This window comes from Aedes albopictus, chromosome 3, assembly GCF_035046485.1.
Source record: "Aedes albopictus strain Foshan chromosome 3, AalbF5, whole genome shotgun sequence".
NCBI lineage: Eukaryota > Metazoa > Arthropoda > Insecta > Diptera > Culicidae > Aedes > Aedes albopictus.
This window is the reverse complement of record NC_085138.1, coordinates 277,665,312-277,689,533: the sequence shown is the minus strand read 5'-3', so window position 1 is coordinate 277,689,533 and position 24,222 is coordinate 277,665,312. Positions and strand designations below refer to the sequence as shown.

The 24,222-nt window shown below is 42.3% G+C and overlaps 1 protein-coding gene and 1 long non-coding RNA gene across 2 annotated transcripts; one reads left to right on the top strand and one right to left on the bottom strand.

Moving 5' to 3' along the window:
- Positions 1-679: 679 nt before the first annotated feature.
- LOC109401617 (uncharacterized) lies at positions 680-21,992 on the bottom strand. Its single transcript, XM_062860960.1, has 4 exons — positions 21,558-21,992; positions 19,361-19,496; positions 3,535-3,799; positions 680-2,116 (listed from the first exon to the last, which is right to left on the bottom strand). The coding sequence occupies exons 1-4, from the start codon at positions 21,724-21,726 to the stop codon at positions 1,736-1,738; spliced, it is 951 nt and encodes a 316-aa protein (XP_062716944.1). The 5' UTR covers positions 21,727-21,992; the 3' UTR covers positions 680-1,735.
- Positions 2,486-3,322, top strand: LOC134292150 (uncharacterized). The gene is made up of 3 exons (XR_009999493.1): positions 2,486-3,003; positions 3,062-3,127; positions 3,196-3,322. It is a non-coding gene; the product is annotated as an uncharacterized LOC134292150 (long non-coding RNA).
- Positions 21,993-24,222: the final 2,230 nt, after the last annotated feature.

Sequence of the window (24,222 nt, the reverse complement as noted above, 5' to 3'; positions counted from 1 at the left end):
AACATCAACATTTTCACCGTATACTGTGAGTTTTACCGAATTTCTGTAAAACAGTAGTCGTCCAAAATGCGGGTTATCAAAAAGTGATATGTTTTTATTGTTATCTCGTGATGGTGAATCTAGTGAAAAACCAGCAGAAAAACAACAAAAACTTAAAAAACTGGACGATTTCCAACAGCAACACGAGATACTGGTTGGTATTTTCCGTAAGTACTAATTACACATTAATAACAAATGTTTGTTTTTGCAGTCTGTTGATTCTTTCGGGCAAGCCGCAAGAAGGACCCGCATATGAAATCGCGTTGCAACACCGCGAATGGTCATGCAAAAACAACTAGTTAAGTGCTGACAATTGTGTACGTTTGAACATCAACATTGAACAATTAACATGAACATTAAATAAAACATTTTTAAACAAATAAAAAAAATATTTTAGTTTTGATTGAAAAAAATGTAAAATATACAAAATAGTTTGGTGAACCGTGAAGAAATTAAACTGAAAGAAAAACATCGAAAATTTGTGAAAAAATCACCGAAAGTTCGGCGAATCCCACACAAATAAACCACTAATCCACAGAAAATCTGTAAAATATTTCACCGAAATATTCGGTGAATTTAACAGATGAGCAGTTTTATTCTTTACAGTATGTTCGGTGTATTAAAATTCACCGAACAGATCACCGAAAATTCTGCTGTTGAGATTTCGGTGAAATTTCACAGAATTCTGTGATTTATTCTTAGTGTGTTTGTTTGCTTTCACCGAATGTTCTTTGAAGTTTTGACAGTTGGATCTAAAAGCTTTGTATTTCGCAGAAGGATCTGTGGAAACTCGGTTTACAGTATAGATTCGGTGAAGTATTCCACAGAATTCTGCGACTTTTTCTTAGTGTGTAAGTACAGCTTCCAATTGGAATAGCTCATGCAGTGCCTTAGTGGACAATAGAGCTGTAAATTAGGTTAAGTGATTGAAGAATTAAAAAAGTGGTCCGCCTAGATTTAACAAAATTTAAATTGCTCCATATAATTAATGACACACCCCAATGCCCTGCCCACACATCTTTTTGAAAAACCCATCGCCATTAAATGTATTTGAATGTCTATTCACCAGTCTTAGATTTAGCTCTACAATCGTTTCCATTCCCGCGGACTTTAGCTTAGTTTATGTTTTTGTCATGATTTATCACTTGGCAATTACCGCTTCCACAATCCGTAGAATCGGCGCATGAGCTTAGCCTAACTTTCTAGTCTAGTTCCAGGTTGTTTGCTTTCGCTCCCATATCATACACATGAAAATCTTTACAGTATGGTTTTAAAAAAATAAACACTATTCTAATAGTATTCTTACACCTTATGTCGCATGTCTCACTCTCAAACATTATTCTTTGTGGTAGTTTCGTAGCAGTTAGCTATCGTACATTGCATGGCTGAATTCCTATGGCTAGCAACTTAAATAACTATCGCTAAGTTAGTCTTATCCAAATGTATCACTTATTATCGATTGAGTTTACTTCTGTTACTGTACATTGCACCATTTTTTTGGCCGATTCGTAATCGAAACAAATTTACAATATTTGATCAATAATACTTACATGGTTTCTTCGTTTGAAAATTAAGCGATTAGACCAGGCTCGGTATTGTTGCTAATCATGAGCTGGTTAGGCTTGTTTGGCTTTGTAAAACCCTTTGTTGAAAGTCACGTTTTTCGTTTTCTGCATCAACTGGCTGTTACCTAAGGTTATAGCTTATCCAGTATGTTGGACACCAACAGGGGACTCAAATCACCCGAGCTAGGTTCCAGCTCCGACGAAGCCGATGAGTCTGTCACTGTAGGCGTGGGTCCTTTGCTCTTATGGCGCGATTTAGGCCACTTTTTATGCTTCCCCGTAGTTTTACCATCTCCTCCTCGGGATGACGACGACTTCACACGGGACGCCGTCTGTGACGGCGACGATGGTGACCCAGGAGGTATTTTGCAATTTTTAAGCGATCCCGAGAGATGTTCCGAAAGGTTGCAGTGAGGCGTTCGGAGGATTCGTATGCTGATTTCGGATTCCACTGACGAGTGACTGCGAACGGCTGGATCGGTGGGACTTGAGCAAACATCGAAAGATGCACCCTGTGGATGAAAATTTGAGGAAATATTAACCACAGTAATACTATCTATATCACGCCCCTACAATTATCTCCGTTGCAATATATCTAAAGTTAAATGATTAATATCTCAATGAATGAATTTGGCACTCTCAGTCTTGAAAATCAAACGATTTATTTAATTCTGCTCGACGTTTCGGCCATGGGATGTGGCCTTTTTCAAGGGAAAAAACTATATTTTAACTCACTAGCAACATCGCACACAGCCTGAAAAAAGATTATCCGCAGGTTAGATTAGCATACACAACCATAAAAACAACAAAAAATATCCTTAAACAGGTGAAAGATCCAATTCCTAAAACACAACAATCCAATGTTATTTACAACATGCAAAGACTGTGAAACGACATACATAGGAATGACAAAAAATCAACTAAAAACAAGACTCAGTGGACACTAAACACTCATCAACAAACACAAACGACTTGTAGAAGTAAACACAACACATGCAAACGAAGAGATAGGTAGGCTTAAGGAAATGACTGCACTAATGAAACACACCATTGACCACGATCATGAATTCGACCTAACCAAAACAACCATCCTAGATCAAACACGGAGAGCTTCAGATCTCCCGATATTGGAGATGTGTCACATTTCAAATCAGACTAACACAGTAAACTATAAAACTGACGTAGACAACCTCAATACCACTTACGCTGGAATACTACACACCATCAGAAATGTTAAAAGTAGACGATCTAGACAAAACGATGAAAATAGCAACACATAGGGTTAAGAACTAGACTAAAAAGCTCAATCAATTTCACCATTTTGAAACAGTCGTTGGTGGATCAAGTAGTAGTACTGTGCAAAGTTAATGATAAAAGTTCTCACAAAATCACCACAAAAGTAGGATAAAATAGTAAAAGTTTATGTATGTTGACCACTAATTTAATTTAACCCTCAGAAGCCCAGATCATGACCAACCGACAACCACAAAACCAGACAATTTAGGACAAAAACGATAGACCAAGTAAGACTAGTTTAAGAACTTTAGAAGTTTTATTGTGACCAACCAAACCCCCCCTTTTCTAAATATAGTTTTTCCCTTGAAAAAGGCCACATCCCATGGCCGAAACGTCGGGCAGAATTAAATAAATCGTTTGATTTTCAAGACTGAGAGTGCCAAATTCATCCGATCAACATAGTTCCAGTCGTTTACCAAGAACAAATATCTCAATGAAGTATGCTAAAAAATAAAACAATCGCCCACATTACTTACAGAAATCCCTTCAGTATTCAACTTGAAATTCCTTCTGAATTTCAGTAAGATTTCTCCCAGTCAGCAACCCGCGGCACAAATCTTTATGATTTACTCATCCCTTCTTGTCCTCAAATATACAAAACTAAAACAAATTGACATTCAATCTTCAAACTTACACAATCCACACTGCCTTCCGCCCGGACAACATCCGACCCTCTCCCACTGCTGTGACTGCTTCCATGCGAAATACTTCGGGTGCTTGCGCTATTGGGCCCAGTACTGCTTGCTCCGCCACTACCACCACCTGTCGCAGCCCCGCTTCCGCCAACATCGTAGATCATGGCCCGGTTCCGGAGCTCGTGCTTCAGGCTCCAATCACGAAGATAGATCTCGGTCTGTATCGGAATGCCACCGTTCGATAAGCGCACTATAAATTGCCATCTGCAGTGGTGCAAGGCGATTGAGATTGCGATTGCGGGAAAGAAAGATGAGAAAAAAGATAGAAACACAGATTTATTGGTTAGAAAATGTGGATTTTTTCGAAGGTGCTTCGGAATGGATACAGTGAGTTCCAAAAGAAAAAAGCTTATTTGTTCGAGAAATGTTTGGATTGTCGTATGAATTATAAGTAGAAAAAATCAAATTTACAACATTTTTGGTGATAAATAGAACTTATAGAACATGTTCGTATCAATTCCAACGTGTTTATTATTATACAAATTTCAAGCATCCTGGCCAGATAGATTCAGACTCTCCTAAACTGTAGTCCAGAAATCCAGTAGAGAAACCCCTCGAGGGATTCCTAGAAAAATCCTGAAGCAATTCCTAGATGAATTCCTGAAGAAATCTTTAGAGGAATCATTGGAGAATTTGTATGAGGAATCCCCGGAGACATTATTGTTGTAGGAATCCCTGGAGAAGTTTTTGGAGCAATCCCTGATTCCTGGAGAAATTTCTGGAAGAATATCTGATGAAATTCTCGAAGGAACCCCTGGAGGATTTCCTTAAGGAATCCCAGGAGGAATTCCTGGAGGAATCCCTGGTGGAATAATTGGAGGAATTTCTGGAGGAATCCCTGGAAGAATCCCTGGAGAAATCCCTGGAGGAATTCCTGGAGGAATCCCTGGAGGAATTCCTGGAGGAATCCCTGGAGGAATCCCTGGAGGAATTCCTGGAGGAATCCCTGGAGGAATTCCTGGAGGAATCCCTGGAGGAATTCCTGGAGGAATCCCTGGAGGAATTCCTGGAGGAATCCCTGGAGGAATTCCTGGAGGAATCCCTGGAGGAATTCCTGGAGGAATCCCTGGAGGAATTCCTGGAGGAATCCCTGGAGGAATTCCTGGAGGAATCCCTGGAGGAATTCCTGGAGGAAGCCCTGGAGGAATTCCTGGAGGAATCCCTGGAGGAATTCCTGGAGGAATCCCTGGAGGAATTCCTGGAGGAATCCCTGGAGGAATTCCTGGAGGAATCCCTGGAGGAATTCCTGGAGGAATCCCTGGAGGAATTCCTGGAGGAATCCCTGGAGGAATTCCTGGAGGAATCCCTGGAGGAATTCCTGGAGGAATCCCTGGAGGAATTCCTGGAGGAATCCCTGGAGGAATTCCTGGAGGAATCCCTGGAGGAATTCCTGGAGGAATCCCTGGAGGAATTCCTGGAGGAATCCCTGGAGGAATTCCTGGAGGAATCCCTGGAGGAATTCCTGGAGGAATCCCTGGAGGAATTCCTGGAGGAATCCCTGGAGGAATTCCTGGAGGAATCCCTGGAGGAATTCCTGGAGGAATCCCTGGAGGAATCCCTGGAGGAATTCCTGGAGGAATCCCTGGAGGAATTCCTGGAGGAATCCCTGGAGGAATTCCTGGAGGAATCCCTGGAGGAATTCCTGGAGGAATCCCTGGAGGAATTCCTGGAGGAATCCCTGGAGGAATCCCTGGAGGAATCCCTGGAGGAATCCCTGGAGGAATCCCTGGAGGAATCCCTGGAGGAATCCCTGGAGGAATCCCTGGAGGAATCCCTGGAGGAATCCCTGGAGGAATTCCTGGAGGAATCCCTGGAGGAATCCCTGGAGGAATCCCTGGAGGAATTCCTGGAGGAATCCCTGGAGGAATCCCTGGAGGAATCCCTGGAGGAATTCCTGGAGGAATCCCTGGAGGAATCCCTGGAGGAATTCCTGGAGGAATCCCTGGAGGAATTCCTGGAGGAATCCCTGGAGGAATTCCTGGAGGAATCCCTGGAGGAATTCCTGGAGGAATCCCTGGAGGAATTCCTGGAGGAATCCCTGGAGGAATTCCTGGAGGAATCCCTGGAGGAATTCCTGGAGGAATCCCTGGAGGAATTCCTGGAGGAATCCCTGGAGGAATTCCTGGAGGAATCCCTGGAGGAATTCCTGGAGGAATCCCTGGAGGAATTCCTGGAGGAATCCCTGGAGGAATCCCTGGAGGAATCCCTGGAGGAATTCCTGGAGGAATCCCTGGAGGAATTCCTGGAGGAATCCCTGGAGGAATTCCTGGAGGAATCCCTGGAGGAATTCCTGGAGGAATCCCTGGAGGAATTCCTGGAGGAATCCCTGGAGGAATTCCTGGAGGAATCCCTGGAGGAATTCCTGGAGGAATCCCTGGAGGAATTCCTGGAGGAATCCCTGGAGGAATTCCTGGAGGAATCCCTGGAGGAATTCCTGGAGGAATCCCTGGAGGAATTCCTGGAGGAATCCCTGGAGGAATTCCTGGAGGAATCCCTGGAGGAATTCCTGGAGGAATCCCTGGAGGAATTCCTGGAGGAATCCCTGGAGGAATTCCTGGAGGAATCCCTGGAGGAATTCCTGGAGGAATCCCTGGAGGAATTCCTGGAGGAATCCCTGGAGGAATTCCTGGAGGAATCCCCGGAGGAATTTCTGGAGGAATCCCCGGAGGAATTCCTGGAGGAATCCCCGGAGGAATCCCTGGAGGAATTCCTGGAGGAATTCCTGGAGGAATCCCTGGAGGAATTCCTGGAGGAATCCTTGGAGGAATTCCTGGAGAAATCCTTGGAGGAATTCCTGGAGGAATCCCTGGAGGAATTCCTGGAGGAATCCCTGGAGGAATTCCTGGAGGAATCCCTGGAGGAATTCCTGGAGGAATCCCTGGAGGAATTCCTGGAGGAATCCCTGGAGAAATTCCTGGAGGAATCCCTGGAGGAATTCCTGGAGGAATCCCTGGAGGAATTCCTGGAGGAATTCCTGGAGGAATCCCTGGAGGAATTCCTGGAGGAATCCCTGGAGGAATTCCTGGAGGAATCCCTGGAGGAATTCCTGGAGGAATCCGTGGAGGAATTCCTGGAGGAATCCCTGGAGGAATTCCTGGAGGAATCCCTGGAGGAATTCCTGGAGGAGTTCCTGGAGGAACTCCTGGAGGAATCCATGGAGGAATTCCTGGAGGAATCCCTGGAGGAATTCCTGGAGGAATCCCTAGAGGAATTCCAGGAGGAATCCCTGGAGGAATTCCTGGAGGAATCCCTGGAGGAATTCGTGGAGGAATCCCTGGAGGAATTCCTGGAGGAATCCCTGGAGGAATTCCTGGAGGAATCCCTGGAGGAATTCCTGGAGGAATCCCTGGAGGAATTCCTGGAGGAATCCCTGGAGGAATTCCTGGAGGAATCCCTGGAGGAATTCCTGGAGGAATCCCTGGAGGAATTCCTGGAGGAATCCCTGGAGGAATTCCTGGAGGAATCCCTGGAGGAATTCCTGGAGGAATCCCTGGAGGAATTCCTGGAGGAATCCCTGGAGGAATTCCTGGAGGAATCCCTGGAGGAATTCCTGAAGGAATCCCTGGAGGAATTCCTGAAGGAATCCCTGGAGGAATTCCTGGAGGAATCCCTGGATTAATTCCTGGAGGAATCCCTGGAGGAATTCCTGGAGGAATCCCTGGAGGAATTCCTGGAGGAATCCCTGGAGGAATTCCTGGAGGAATCCCTGGAGGAATTCCTGGAGGAATCCCTGGAGGAATTCCTGGAGGAATCCCTGGAGGAATTCCTGGAGGAATCCCTGGAGGAATTCCTGGAGGAATCCCTGGAGGAATTCCTGGAGGAATCCCTGGAGGAATTCCTGGAGGAATCCCTGGAGGAATTCCTGGAGGAATCCCTGGAGGAATTCCTGGAGGAATTCCTGGAGGAATTCCTGGAGGAATTCCTGGAGGAATTCCTGGAGGAATTCCTGGAGGAATTCCTGGAGGAATTCCTGGAGGAATCCCTGGAGGAATTCCTGGAGGAATCCCTGGAGGAATTCCTGGAGGAATCCCTGGAAGAATTCCTGGAGGAATCCCTGGAAGAATTCCTGGAGGAATCCCTGGAGGAATTCCTGGAGGAATCCCTGGAGGAATTCCTGGAGGAATCCCTGGAGGAATTCCTGGAGGAATCCCTGGAGGAATTCCTGGAGGAATCCCTGGAGGAATTCCTGGAGGAATCCCTGGAGGAATTCCTGGAGGAATCCCTGGAGGAATTCCTGGAGGAATCCCTGGAGGAATTCCTGGAGGAATCCCTGGAGGAATTCCTGGAGGAATCCCTGGAGGAATTCCTGGAGGAATCCCTGGAGGAATTCCTGGAGGAATCCCTGGAGGAATTCCTGGAGGAATCCCTGGAGGAATTCCTGGAGGAATCCCTGGAGGAATTCCTGGAGGAATCCCTGGAGAAATTCCTGGAGGAATCCCTGGAGGAATTCCTGGAGAAATCCCTGGAGGAATTCCTGGAGAAATCCCTGGAAGAATTCCTGGAGGAATGCCTGGAGGAATGCCTGGAGGAATTCCTGGAGGAATCCCTGGAGGAATTTCTGAAGGAATCCCTGGAGGAATTCCTGGAGGAATCCCTGGAGGAATTCTTGTAGGAATTCCTGGAGGAATCCCTGGAGGAATTCCTGGAAGAATCCCTGGAGGAATTTCTGGAAGAAACCCTGGAGGAATACCTGGGGGTCTCCTTGGAGGAATTCCTGGAGGAATCCCTGGAGGAATTCCTGGATGAATCCCTGGAGGAATTCCTGGAGGAATCCCTGGAAGAATTTCTGGATGAATCCCTGGAGGAATCCCTGACGAAATTTTTGGAGGAATTACTGGAGGTATCCCTAGAGTAATTACTACAGAAATTCCTGGAGGAATTACTATAGGAATCTCAGGAAGAATAACTGGAGGAATACCTAGAGCAATTTCTGGAAGGGTTCGGGAATTTTGACCGAATTTCCTTCAGAGGTTTCTGCTCCTTCTGAGATTTATACTTGGAAGAATCCCTGGAGGAATTCCTGAAGGAATCCCTGGAGAAATTTCTGGAAGAGTTCAGGGATTTTGACCAAATTTCCTATGAAATAAAAGTAGACATGTTGGATCGATGACGCCTGAAAGAAACTGGCGGCTGAAAACAAGCTGATCAAAATAAAAGTTTCCACTTTTTTTCTGATCACGGTAAAGTTTTTTATCACGGCAGCAAATAACAAAATGGCGTTTTTACGACATTTTCCATCCCTGATTGTAGTTACTCGAAGAAAGCTGGTTAAGCTATTTCAGCTAGTCACTGTAGTAAAGAATGTGTGCCTGTCTGACCATTCGTCTATGCATGATGTTTTCAGTTTTCTCCATAGCAGTCGATGATATAGTGTATGTAGAGAAAAACTCCAGAACGGTGAAGTACATAGAATGTGTAACGTTTCGATCAAGGTTCCGGTAGCACGTAGTGGAATAACTTCATGGTTCACAATCCTGGCAATGGAAATGCATTTCTCGGAAGAATTTGCTTCCGGGCTGCAGCCATAGTGGCACATGGATGTTTGAGCACAGTAGCTCTGCATTCAAGCTAAGGAATGGATTAAAATGTTTTATGCAATTCAGTATCATAATTTCAATTTCATACAACTCATTTGAGTATCATAATTGCCAACTTTTCCGCACTGGCTTATTATGCAACTGAAATGAGTTGCATAATTAAAAATAGTTGCATAAAGTTCATTATGCAATTCATTTGAGTTGCATTATGAACATTATGCAACTCAAATGAGTTGTATAATGAAAAAGTCAAGCCGGCAAGCCTCGTTGGATAAATGTACGACACGTGCTGTAAAAATCGTCATTCTGCACCTTGTTGCGTAAACTACTAGTATGGAACTCGTTGCAAAACTCGATTTTTTCAGCACTCTTCGTATTTATCTGACTCGGCAAGCCTCGTTTGATAAATGTACGACTCGTACTGAAAAAATCAACTTTTTGCAACTCGTTACATAAATAACTATTAGTTTCTCAGTCACATTGAAGTTTTATTTCTGTCGAGTTCAATTTGGTTACTTTAAAAATCGAAGTGATCCTAACACGAAAATTCATCTTAGATGCAACACATTTCGGTTCACTGCTGCTTCTCCTCAACCGCGGGAACGTCCTATACTCGCCCAACCACTCTAAACCTGATTGGCATAACTTGTCCGCTATGCTCCACGTTTTATCGTACTTTCCGGATTTCTTACAAACTTCTGACCACATGCCCTGGCTGATACTGTGTCTTCGTTTTTGTCAGCCGTTAGCACGGAACCGAGGAGGACCGAATTCCTCTACCTTCTTGAAGGTAAATCTATGCTAGACGAATCCTGTGGTGTTCGGTTCTGCTTAATAACATATTCAGACCTTTGCTGGATCGCGTTTCAAGCGGGTGTTCCCCAGTTAACCACGTATCGCATAAGGATGTGCATGTGATATCGGATTTACTTGCATCAAAAATCAGAATCGCAAAATGAGCTAAATCTTGCTGCAAAAACGTTGAACCAATTTGTATATAAATCACCATTGCGATTCATTTAAAACATTTCGAATTGGAATCACAACATGCCGCAAATAACATGATTCAAAATCGCTGGAAGTGGTTTGAGCTTACAGATCATATGTAAGATCAAAAACTGTCGAACGATGTCGCAGCGACTTAGTGAAAATTTTTCACCGACACCCAAATTGCGAAGTGTGTTGCCCGCCACCGCACCGAATTATTGCATTGATGATTAGAAATCCATGGCAGTACTTACAAGTAATTGGTTGTACCCGCTGAAATCCGGAAAAAAACACCAAGGGTCCTCTAAATTCATGTGATTCGTAGCCCCGATCGACCCGTTCACTCGCTAAACTGGCCAGTTTCCCACCGTCGACTCGGAGAAATACGTAAACAATCCACGATACACTCAAGCACGACAAGCCGTTTGGCCACGGCTCCGCATTCGTACTAACCGTCTTATTTCGGAATTTCAACTCTAGCTCCGAACTTTTACGCTGCAAATCAGCTGGTAACAGAAGCGGGTGGGCGACGCCCACTGGGCGTTGATGTTTTCTCCCGATCAGAATAAAACTCTTCTTGGCTAGCAGCAGCCTTTGCTTTCACTCGTAATCCGCACATGTCCTGTGGGTCTTCCGTAGCTGATGGTTATACCAAACGAAGCACTAATCTTTGTCCCTCAGGGTTTTACCCGGCCGCAACTGGTAAATTCGCGAGACCATAAATCAGCGATTTTTTTTCCGCGACGACGACGGCGACGTACACGCACTGCCAAATTGTAAACAACACTTCTAGTCGTAAATACCGTGATTCGAGTTCGTTACAACTGACAGATCATAATATGCTACTATCAGATCATAAAAATGTTGAACGGAATCGTTTTGACTTAGGGAAATTGCTATTCAGTTTTAACTCGCATTCATGGAAATATCACATAGCATGTCACTGGTACGTGGAGGCTTGGTTTTACAGTGTCGGACAAAACAATAAGACCAGCGGTCCTATTTCATACAAAATGGTCAAGTTTGACGATATGGCGCTCGCTTTCTAGTAAACCGATTTGGTTGAAATTTTGACAGCTGACATGGATTTACGGGAATTTTAATTTGTATTGAATTGAATGAATTCTGTTCACCACTTCCAAAGTTACAGATATACGGTGCGACAAAACAAAAACAACAGATTTTCATGATGGTTATTTGTGGTCAATTCAATAAAAATGTCACCAAGTTTAAATGGCATCCTCAATTTTAGTACAAGTATATTAATAATCAAGCATCAGATACTCTTATATATTCTTTGGTCATGGCAATCTGAAATTGGTCCTATTATTTTGTCGTTTCGTATATCTGTAACTTTTGATGTAGTGAACAGAACTCAATCAATTTAATACGTATCCAAATTCACGTTACTCCATGGCGACTGTCAAAATTTCAGCCAAATCGGATCACTAGAAACCGAGCATCACATCGTCAAACTTAGCCATTTTGTATGAAAAATGGCCGGTGGTCTTATTATTTTGTCCGACACTGTATATTGGTTAAAACTCATTGGTAATTCAAGACAGGTTAGTTGGTACAGTGGTATAGTATCTGACGCTGGATCTTAAGGTTGTGAGTTTGAGACCAGGTGTCGGTATTTTATTTTTTGTCGATAATTAGGGACATCGCATTAGATATGATATAAACTTGTTCTTCATCGTATTTTTCGATGATTTGATGCATCTTAATACTGATCAAAAGGAATCGCGAACAGTCGGTAGAAGTATATATATGGCCTCCACTTTGGTACGTATAGAGCAGATTAGTGCATCTTATACGAGTGAATTGGCTCTTATATGGTGATACATAAAGAAAATTATACAGCACAAAATGTTAACTGGGTCAGCTCTGTCACCATTTCAAATATAGGGAGGACACAAATTGACCGATTTTGTCGCAAATCGTATCCCGGCTGTTGTGCTCGTGGCATTATATATTCCAGAGCAATGTTAAAGATAAGGCATGAGTGTTCGTCTACTTGCCACAGTCCCTGTCGAGATTCGACTAATCTAGGTTAGCCAAAACTTTTATGCAGTTTTGTGCATCGTTCAAAGCAACGAGAACAGGCTGGTCAATTTCCCGAGAAAGCCGTTTTCGTCCAAGATTTTTTGTCGTCAGTACTATCGTATGCCGTCTTGAATTTGAAGATGATGCGTTAGGACCTGATAGCTTTCTAGAGGATTTGCCATACAGTGAAGATCTTGTCCGTTATCAAGCGGCTGTCTGGTATCTAAGATAGCACTTGGTAGGTGAAACTCAGAACGATGATTGCTCTGAACATTCCAAATAGTCGCTTTACTTCCACTCTTCGGTAGCTGTTTGGTTTCCTATGACACCATCCTTATCAGCTGCTTTGTTGGGCTTCAGCCGGTGAATAGCAATCGTAATTTCCCTTAGCTTGAGAGTTGGACCAGCTCTGTTCTCTACTGCTGCTGTGATCGTATCCTCCATTATTGCCTTGATTTCTCGTGTTCCACGTTCTACTTCCACCTTTCATCCCGAGCAAACGAAAATAACAAGTGAATAACATATCAAAGTATTTATCTTAAATACTACCATACCTTGATATGCCCTTCATTAGGTGGTAATAAGAGGCAAAATAACAAAAACGAATACCTAAATTTTGTATAAATAACACCTAGAAAATAACAAGTATTGTTATTTCAATAATGAATGCATACCTAAAATTTCAAGCGCTGTTTTTGTTATTCCAAAGTTATTGAATAACAAGCTAATAACATATCTTGTAATTAAATGTTTCATTTGTTCGATGACTTCATGATCTAATAGCAAATCTTGTTATTCGGTTATTTTCACTGTTATACCAACAAATACTACATCAATACCAAACTCTGCTCAAATACCTCCAACTGTTATTATGATGTTCTCATAACATTTCGTAGAATAACGCAGCAATAACAATTTTAGGTATTAGAGCACATGTTGCTCTTCGTATGGTATTTGTAAGCTTTGCCCTTCTGCTCGGGATTTACCTCATGTTCGTGTGTCAAACAGCTTTCGTCTAGCATATTTCGGCTCTCGACACGACGTAACACAGGGCTGGTCCGTAGCCACAGTAGCTCTTAAAATAACTACCGGATAAGCTCAGTAGCATGATTCCTTGAGCTGGGTATCAGGGCCGGCACACTACTTAACCGGAGGAGCTTCGCGGAAAACGTATGAAAAACTAAGAAAGTTTACTTTTCAAATAATTTATTATAAATATAGTGTGGCGTGTGGGCAGGCCCGGATTAACGATTCTGGGGGCCCGGGGCCGGAGCTGATGTGGAAGCCCCTCGGAAGTTCGAATGCAATGAGCAAAAGACACATTCCACGCGTTACGTTTTGCGTGAGAATCAAACTTTTGCTTCCTCAAATTGTTTTGTTGTTCAATACATGCTAACCAGCATATCAAACGATCAGATTTGAATAGCAGATTCTCTTTATACTTTTTAATTGCGAATTGGACCTAAGTACTTCGAAAGAAATCAAGAAATACAGCGTAACGGCACTCCATCGCAAAAAAATGACGAATTTTGACCGAACGACAAGAAATTTCCTACTTTCTAGAAGCAGTATTTAAAGTTTCTAATACTATTCGAAGAATATAAGTAATTACCTTCATTTTGATGCAAAAAGTATCAGAATCGACAGCAAAAGCCTGGAAATATTGTTCAATGAAGTTCGGAAACCGCGGTGTAAAAGTGCGTGGAATGTGTCAAAAAAGTTTTCTTTGTTTTTGAACATTACTTGAGCAGATGATGAACCCTCCTACGGAGGAAAATCACTTTAATAAAGAATAAAAAAAAAACATTACTTGAGCAAAATGAAAAATAAACTTAATGTTAAGCAAGCAAAAATGGTTTTTGTGGGAGCCCCTAAAATGTGGGGGCCCGGGGCCCTTCCCTCCTTAGATCCGGCCCTGCGTGTGGGTATGACAATCTCATGTGGCGTGTAAGCTAAACTGGTTTGGTGGTAGGTCTAGGCTCTGTACTCACTACTGCTGCGAATCTATGACAAAAGGTCGAAAAGGACAAAGGGTTAAACGGACAAAAGATAAATTGAAGACATGAAAAAGCGATCAGAAAACTACAATAAAAAATCCGATGAAAATAATACAACCAGAGATTCCAAAATTATTCAGCAACTTAAAAAAACATTTTCGAAACATAGGAAAGTGTCTACGAAAACTTGTATAAACTTATATGCTGCAATTTATTACCGCATTGCAATTTGAAATAAATGCCCATGTATGTATGATAGAACATAATGCTATTGATGGAAGTCGAAAACAATTACTTGAAAGGTAAAAGAAGGATAAATCATAGATTGAAATATTGTCATTTGAAACTACAATCGCTGCAATGGATTTCATTAAGCCAAACTGAATGAATTAGAGAATAACAAATCTATATGAGCAAACAAAACGAAATTGTTTATTTATAGGAGTAATACATAGGAATCACATATCAATCCACAAGGGGATGGACACTAAGCACAATTAATGTATAATTCTGCAGTATAGTTAGGAAGAACAGCTATTAAATAAAAGAAGGCAAAATTCCTGATTGAATTACTAGTAACAAAACTTAAAGAACAGCCTATAAATTTAAGAAGGAATTATTCCTGAACAAAAAATCAAACTAAATTTCCTTTAAATACTACCTTAGCACAGCTTGAAAGAACAGCCTATAAAAAAGAAGGAAAAATTTCCTATGGAAATGTTAATGGCTGAAATGCATATGATTTTTATAACTGCACTATGATGTTTCTCTTAATAAACAACAATAAAGTCAAATCTTTTTTCTTATAAGTGAGACACATCAGCTGGTACCTTAGTCTACCAAAAATGTTGTTCATTCGACCTTTTGTCTCATTCGACCGTTTGTCTCATTCGATCTTTTGTCCAATCGACCTTTTGTCCATTCGACCTTTTTCCTTTGACCTTCTGTCCCAAAGCCAGGAGGAATGGTCCGGGAATTGAACCCAGGACCTTCTGTATGCGAATGAGAAGCGGTAGCCCCTAGACAACCTACCGGTTACAAAGAAGTCATTGCGGGTTGTGTTGAGCTTCTGGTAGAACTTCCATGTTTCTTAAGAACTGCACAGTAGTATGGGACACGCTTGTATGAAAAAAAAAAATAAATCCTCGCTCCAGTCGACGTTTTAGATCCCATTTAGGTCCCATATGAATTATACAACATTTCAGCGCAATCGGTGAAACTATAATTTAGCGCAAGCGGTTCAAAGTTTTCATAGGATTTACTATGGGAAAAGTAACACTTTCAAACAAAAAATCCCAGAGGTAACCCTTTGTCTCCTTAATTTAAATCGACCAACGCCTCTCGTAGAAAAATCATTCATGAAACTTCCCTTCGAAGACTGGAAAACGATTGGATGCTTGTGGAAAAAGTTATTGATTTATTACCGATTAGTGATCCAACGAACGGCTTTTTGTTTTGCTTTATCAGCAGCACTGCTGCTGCCGTTGTTGCATGGGGTGGCGGGTGGCATCACCACCACCCCCAGAAACAGCAGCAGCCATGGCAGCAGCTACAGTGCTGCTAATAAAACAAAACAAAAAGCCGTTCGTTGGATCACTAATCGGTAATAAATCAATAACTTTTTCCACAAGCATCCAATCATTTTGCGGTCTTTGAGGGAAAGTTTCATAAATGATTTTTCTACTAGAAGCGTTGATCGACTTGAATTAAGGAAACAAGGGGCGACCTCTGGGATTTTTTATCTAGAAGTGTAACTTTTCCCATAGCAAATCCTATGAAAACTTGGAACCGTTTGCGCTAAATTATAGTTTCACCGATTGCGCAGAAATTTTGCACAGTTCATATGGGGCCTAAATGGAATCGAAAAAGTCGACTGGAGCGATAATTTGATATTTGTCCCATACTACTGCACAGCAGATCCAATTCCTATCACTCCACTTTTTCTTAGCGACGTTTTACAAATTTTCAGATTGTTCTGATTGGACAAAGTCAGGGGAGGTGGAGGGGAACGTCTGAGATGGTCGGAAGTTGATCTACGTCGTTTATAAAAAAGCCCCGTAGGATGTGATGTGGCGGTCACCACACATTGTTGATCAATCGGAACCGGACATCAATCGGAACGTGATCGATTTGCGATTCCATTTGCTGTGGTGATCTTCTGGTTTATATGGTGGGCTGTGTTGGAAAATGGTGCTGCTACGTCTGGTCAAGTTCTTAGAGGCAGCGAAGTCAATTAGAGATCGTCCGTAGAGATGACGTAGCTTAATCTGGCCGAGTTTTTACTCTCCCCTCTTCTCTTGTAACATTGTTTCCCATACCTAATATATGGCTAGTCACACAATCCCATACTCCCCCTGCCCCTAAAATGCTACGTCATTTATGGATGCTCCCTTAGTCGTAGACCGTTATCGTTCATCAGCTGGTGTGCACTTAAATTTCCAATCATCCACCGGTCAAATTTCTCCTCCAGGCCTGCCTAAGCGTTGAGGTCTCTAATGATGAGCTTGACGTCGTGATTTGGACTGCGGTTGTACTGGAGCTGGATGGAACTGCGCATAGAATGCATCCTTTCCATCATCAGTGCTTGCGGCGGGGAGAGTGCTATGCGTGAAGATTTCGTTCGTAGCTCATGTGTATATATATCTTTATTAAAGAGACTTTCAGCCCTTGGCTAGTTCGTCTCTGCTTTTTAACTTAATATATACAATGCAAACATTTTTCACTTCTTTTTGTTCGTCTTACTTCTAGTCAATACCGGGGAATTGATAATCGGAATTTTCTTCAATATTTCTTCGATCTCATCCAAGCTTTCTTCAGATCCGTCACTCTGGCTACACTGGTTATTCATTTTTCGTTTTGGGGTGTTTTCTGGAGCAACATTTGAAAAGGGCCCAAGAGGTCTTGTGTCTTTTTTCTAAAACGCTCTGTAGGGCCAAACAGCAGCCCTCCCACGCGAATAAACACCGTTATCCGAAAGATCGATGTTTGCTCTATCGGATAACGGTCCGAGTTTGTGTGAATAAGCTGATGGGGGCTCAGGAGCGGCGTCTGAAGTCATTGTTTACCAATGCTTGTATGCCCTTTTCAAATGTTGCTCCAGTTTTCCTTTCTGTCCGCTGACAGCCGTCGCTTGTTAGCTATGTACTTGAGTTTCGGCAGACTCACCGTCCGTTATTTCGGTTTCGCTATTGTTCGAGCTCCTATCGTCATCGTCGTCGCGTTCTGTCTGTAGGTTGCTTTTCTTCTTATTTCGCTCCGATTGTTTCAGATGATCCACGTTGTTCGAGGCTGGGATTGGATTAGTTTTCTGCGGAGTATGCAGCGGGGGAAGTCCGCCGCGGCAAATAATGCTGCTGTGTTCGCTGAGGTTCGTGGTGCTACGTTGTTGCAGCTTTGTGGATGAGCCTTTTTTTGTCTTAGGCTGATTTGGAAACGTGATCAGTGTAATGTCACCGTCAATGGTAACATACGAAGGGATTGGCTGAGTGATTTGCATTCTCACCACCCGAACTCCGTTGTAGAGCCCAGGGAAGTTGTGCTTCCATCTTTATCTACTAATGGAAATGATTGTGCCAAATTGTCGCAGGTGCTCATCTATCACCGATGATGGTGTTTTTGGCGGCAAATCATGCAGTCGGACATTGATTGCGCCATCATCCACATACACCGGCACTTCGTAAACACTTTCCTCACATTTCACAATATGCTGCAAATTGTGAGCATTTTGATACCGTCTGGCTGTGTCCATGTCGATCATCTCAACATAGACACAGTTTTTCACATTGTGAAACTGAATGTTTGTTACATGATCAATGTCCAGTTTCAGTTCTTCGCACATAAATTTGTGTATGGCATTTGTGTATGTGCTTGGGTAGAACATTAAAATCAATCACCAACGTGTTCTCTCTTTTAGCACCTATGTTTTCGCGAAATGTATATAGCAAACGAGAAAATTACGTCCGTATCGTACAAGCTCTAGCAGTCAACTGAGTAGCTCATGTGTGTTACTGCAGCTCTGTTAGATGATATAATTATATCTCTAAAAGTTCGCGCCATAAATCCTGTCCAACACACTTCCTGCAATGCTACGAGGCCAAAACCGCGGTCCTTCAGTAGATAGGCGAGTATGCGGGTGCTCCCAATGAAGCCCTATTTCGTCGTTGGGGTTGTTGCCATTGGTCTTCGTTGGTATTGTTCTCCCAAGTAACCACGCTGTCCACAATAGATCAAAAAACTGGTCGCAGTAAAAAAACACGCTGTTGAAGCTGTACCTATCGCATATACCAACGCACATGTTGAATTACGATTATACCAGTATAATTGTAAGTCAGCAATAATGGCGCCACTTGCCGCTTTAATTTAACTTTAACGGTTACTGTACGGCAATGTATGCCAATATATGCGCTTTAAATATGCAATACGTACAGCTTCAATAGCATTGGTTACTTGGGCTGTTACTTATTGTCCGATGCCAAATGTTTTACGGCTTGTGAGTTACCAACCACATTTCGGAGGACCATCATGCACATTTGAGCTTAGATTCGATCAGCCGCCCCTAACATAAGCAACAGACTGAGCTGCTCCTTCTGGATAATAGGCGCTCAGTTTTAACAAAGTAAGTACCTACTATTGTGCAAAAATGAAGCTAATTGGTAAATAATCTATACAGTTTCGAAATGCTAACAATATGAATGAGTTCAATTGTGTGAAATCTAACGAGGTTCTGGCTGAATCGTTGTATCAGAAACCGATAACACTGCATCAATCAACCACTTTTAGTGGTAAATTGTATGCCTCATGGAGCCGAACAGAATTGATAGGAACGTGATTATTGGATCCCATTTCAGTAACCGATATTGTTTTCGTTAGGCACAATACGGCTAACTGAGGCGTGTTCCTATTACTAGGCAGCTTTGAATGCAGCTCCATAGAAAACCTCTAGCTTCAGCACTCGACGATCGTTCGAAGCGATAGGAAATGAGTTGTGAAGGCACCAATAATGACAGGTAATTATATCCTGATAAGGCCCAGTCTGCCCAGTTGATCCATTCGAAAGCCAAATAGTACACCCAAGGCTGACCCAGACTGGGCGTCGAACGTGCCACACATGAAGGATTGCCTTCCACCTATCTATGGGCAGTGCATGCGGAAATGCATCGTGCTGTTGTCAAAGTGTGCCTCCAAGTCAATTATCTTACCTCAGTATCAGCTGATGGAGTCGTGAGTGTTGGCCGAGCCGGCGAAGCGCCCGACAGGCTCCGATTACCGATAATTGATGTGTTTCCATTATTTTAAGACCTTCCTGGTACTGGACAATGGCCTCCAGCAGCAAATCTGAAAGTACATTTGATCGATCGGGTGGAAAGGGATGGTGATCAGGACGAGGCGTGGAAAGGACAGAGAAAACCACCATTAGTTTGGGAAATTTCCGGAACTAAATATTTGCACATGGTGGGAGAGCTCTCAATCTGTGCTCCCTTTGCCTAGACAAGAGGATACATATGTTCGATATACATACATTCATGCACATTCGCACGACGCCCATCCACACAGGAAGCAGCTGGACGTTGAGGAGCACTCGAGATGGCTTAAATGGATCCAGAAAGGATGCAAGTAGTACCAATACGAAACGTGTGTACACTTCGGACAAAGTGGATGATGTCGATTGGACGTCCACTTTCGTCGCTCGCTCCGGTCAACCAGGAGCGTAGCAGAGATGGTAAACATACATGCATTATAGAACGCATTTTTCCATTTAGCGTTTCAAATTAACCAAATCTAGTCTTCCACAAAGACCTTATCATAGTAATAGAAGATTGTACCGATTTATGATGAAAATTTGCAACAGTTTTAGCAGCCTTTGTGTACAGTGCCATTCATGTTATCAAGATCATTTTGAGTTTGTTATAAAACTCAAAAAAATATTCAACGTGTTAGATGGTTCAGTGAACCGCTATAAGTATTAGGGGTAGGCGGGGCATTATGGACACCCGGGGCAGAATGGACACCCTCAGTATTTTGAAATATGCGAACTTTTTTGAACTTTTAATGAATGGAGAATATAGTCCATTTGTCTAAAACGTAGTTTCAGGAAATAAACATTCGAAATTAAAATTATACTTGATTTTACACGAAAAAGTTGCGTCCTCCGTTTTTTGTGCATGGAAATTATAATTTTCACACCATCTAAAATAAGATTTAGTGATTAATTTATTGCAGGTCGATTAAAACCTGATATTTCTAGAACACATGCAAGTAGTTTTGCTGTATTTACATGATTAACATGTTTATATTTTCTTCTTTATTATATCAAAAATCAAGTTTGGAAAAATCTTCTGCTGCTGGGGCAAAATGGACACTCACCTTTTTGAAAGAAGCGGCAAGGGAAAAATAAAACCTAAATCACAAGCCAACCAAATTCTTCGATTTCAGTATATTTTCGGTTAAATGTTCACTATAGTAGACATAGGGTGAAACAAATTGGTCAAAAAACGACAGAAGTGGAAAATAGTTGTTCTAGGCACAGCTGTACATGCCGACAAAAACAAAGCTTAATCCAAAACAGCCTGAATTTAAATTAACTGAACAAAAATGAACTTCTTCGGCGTATTATTCATCCATAATAGTTGTTTTGTAATGAAATGACTTTATAGGTGTAAATAATGTACGAAATTCGTAAAAGTCTCATGGTGTCCATATTGCCCCATGGGGGTGTCCATTCTGCCCCGTATGCTTGAAGACGGTCATGAAAAACTAACATTTTTCAAAACATTTTTTGAAGTGAATAAATCATTTTTCTTCGTGAGCATTCTTATGCAATAGATGCTAAATAGACTTTAAAAGGATACATGTATCAAAAACTAAACTTTTTTGACATCTTGCCATGTAAAGTTAGCAAAAACCTTAGGGTGTCCATATTGCCCCGCCTACCCCTACACTGCGCACGCTAGTGTGAACACGGTCACAGTGTAGAGCGGAAAGAGGGCGAATGTTTTGACGATACATCCAATCTCGGCTACAGCTTTAGCAAACAAATCAATATCTACAGATTGGAAAATGATAGTATACGTAGAGAGCTTACCCATGGTAGCAGATGTATGTTTCAGATAATACTGCGGCCGGAAAATAGAGATTTTTCTAGCGGAGCGAAATTACAGTGCGGAAATTGGCAGCATCAATGTTGCTAAAACTGATTGAAACTTGATAAGTGTACGAAACATAGGAACCTAGGACTACCCGTCAACAAACTGCTTCCCGGAAACATGCGAGCACCCAGACCCATCCATCGCTCAATCATTCAGTGCCATCAGTGTTTTAGGTTGGTATGTATGTTTTAGCGTCCCCGCATCGGATATATTGCAGGAAGCCACCGTTTAGACAATTTGAATAACTTACTCTGCTCCATCAGCCAGTCGCCGTACTGCCGGCGCAGGTCCACGTCGTACGGGTTCAGCTGGACCACTCGCCGCAACAGCTGGCCAGCCTTCAAACCGCTGTATAATTTCACCAATTCCAGATAAGCCGCGGTGAATAGTGGTTCCAGCTTGATGCATCGCTCCAGCATCCGGACGGCTTCCGAACTTCGGTTGGCTTTGCTGCTTGTCCAGTCCACGGGTGCGGCGGCCGGGTTTCGAGTTGGGAATATGTCACCATCATCGCCATCATGATGATCGCCATCACCACCGCCGGCATCGGTGTTTTCATCAGTGTAGGGTCCAGAAGCGAGGGGAAATGGAATAGAACAAACATAGAGGTAACCATAATTAGAAAGAGGAATTAATTTGGACGAAAATGGTATTTCAATGTAGTTCGGTCGGCTTCGGTAGTCAAATGAATGGGAAAATGTCTAATGCATGGAGAGCCCTCCATGCTTCAATATGTACATATAATTAAAGTCATCCGAAGATAATCACGTCGCACTGGGAAATAGCTATAACACCCCGTAGTGCGGATACAGTATTATTGCATCAGCTACATACTAAATGCTCATTTCTTGCTCTGTACCATTGTAAGTCTTAAATTTCAGAATGTTTGAAGCATTTTGCTTTCTAACTGAAAAATACACAACTGATCACATTATTTTTTAAATCTTTTTATTTTCGTAAATTTTAACCTATTCTAGTTCTTTACAAGATTACACTCAATTGAAAAGGGTATTCTGTTTAGAGGGTTCGAAAAGTCGATACGAGAAGAAAATATTTGTTGATTAAGTGTGAACATCGTTGAGATTTGTTGGGTAGATTTAAAAATAAAACTGAAGGATGCGCTCTGTAGAGGTTTATTCTATTCTAATTGTAGTATACCGAACTGGTTGCCGTTGCGCTACTTTCACTGTCTAGCCTATCATGGTAGAATGTTGAGCACGAGGATGTGTGGCTGTTGGTTGTTCCTATTTCCAGTCCGAATGGGGGATTATGAGTTGCCGATTCGCCAATGTCCAAATATCCGGATTCGTTTGAGCCATGGGCTCAGAAGAGGGTCAGTGTCAGCTGCTCTCAGGGCAAAGAGCAACTGACGAAAGTACCGGGGCTGGGATCGAACCCATGAACATTAGTTTATTAATGTGTAAATGCTTTGATATCCATGTACAAACCTGAAGCTCCATGGTACACCTCCAAAACCTCATCAAACGCCCTGATACGCATTGAAACGCCTCTGATTCTCCACAGAAACCCCGTGAAACTCATCTGACAGCTTTGAAGCCCCATAAAACCCCCTGAAACGACATTAAATCCCTTGAAACGCCTCTGAACCCCACCATCCTCTTCCTGAAACCAGGGATGTTTTCGATCACCTGGCGATCATTTGACTCATTTGTCCATAATTCAGTTCAGAAGCCTAGCATGGAAATGTTGTGTTCGGCAAAGTTATAGATTAGTATTTTCCCTATAATTATCATGAGAGTTAGAATATGGTTTCCTTAATACAGGTATTCTTCGATATAACGTACCCTCGATAAAGCGAATTCGATATAACGTACATTTTGCTTCGATAACGTACACCATTGAAAAATTGCATTTTTTCCAGTAATAACCACCAGATAATCTACGAAATTACTCAAATCAATGCTGTGTTGCAGCATTAGCCTTGTTACTAAAAATTAGCACAATTAGGGGATTTTTTTTGTGTACGTTGTATCGAAGCAAAATGTACGTTATATCGAAGCACAATAAACGAAATGAGTTTTTCGTGAAAACCCATGTTTTTCATTATTGTTTTTGTAAATTTCACCGAAATCATTATTTGAGTTTAATTTCACGTCGAATACATCAAAACTAGCATAAAAAATATAAAATTTTTGTCTGCTTCGATAGAGCGTACACTTCGATATAACGTACAAAGAGAAAAGTTTTTTGTACGTTATATCGAAGAGTACCTGTATTCTAACTCTCATATATACGGCGCTAGAGCGCTAGTACTACCTACTCATACTGAACGATCGAAAAATCCGATCGTTTAGTAAGAGTAGGTGGTACTAACACTTTTACGCCGTAAATATTAGAGTTAGAATATGGCGTCCTTAGTGATAACTATAGGAAAAACACTAATCTACAACTTAACCAAACACAACACATCAATATTAGGCTTCTGAACTGAGTTATGGACAAATGAGTCAAACGATTGTCAGGTGATCGAAAACATCCTTGCCTGAAACTCTGTAGAAAGCCTTCTGAAACCCCGCATGACGCCTTTTAAATATCCTAGCTATTCGGCCATCCTTTAATTCTTTGTGGACTGGAACCTCTTTTTATACCATGGCTGAGGGCGAGCATGGACTGCAAAATGGTGAGTCGTAACGGAGAGCGTCCAACATATGTAGCTCTGGTCCTCACAAGTTCCTACCTCATGCTTCCACGGGTCAAGCGATGACAAAGACCGCCAGCTAAGAGCTGTGTGCTTTGCTGGTAGAGCAGCCTGGGCACTGTTGACCTTCTGACTTCAGCTAAATTGAGAAGGTACGTCTCGAGCGTCTATTCACCAAGAAGGTACAGCTCAAACAGCGTCTGTACTGGCATCCAGTTGCTGAGTATGAAATACTCCTCCACCGGAAGCTATACCT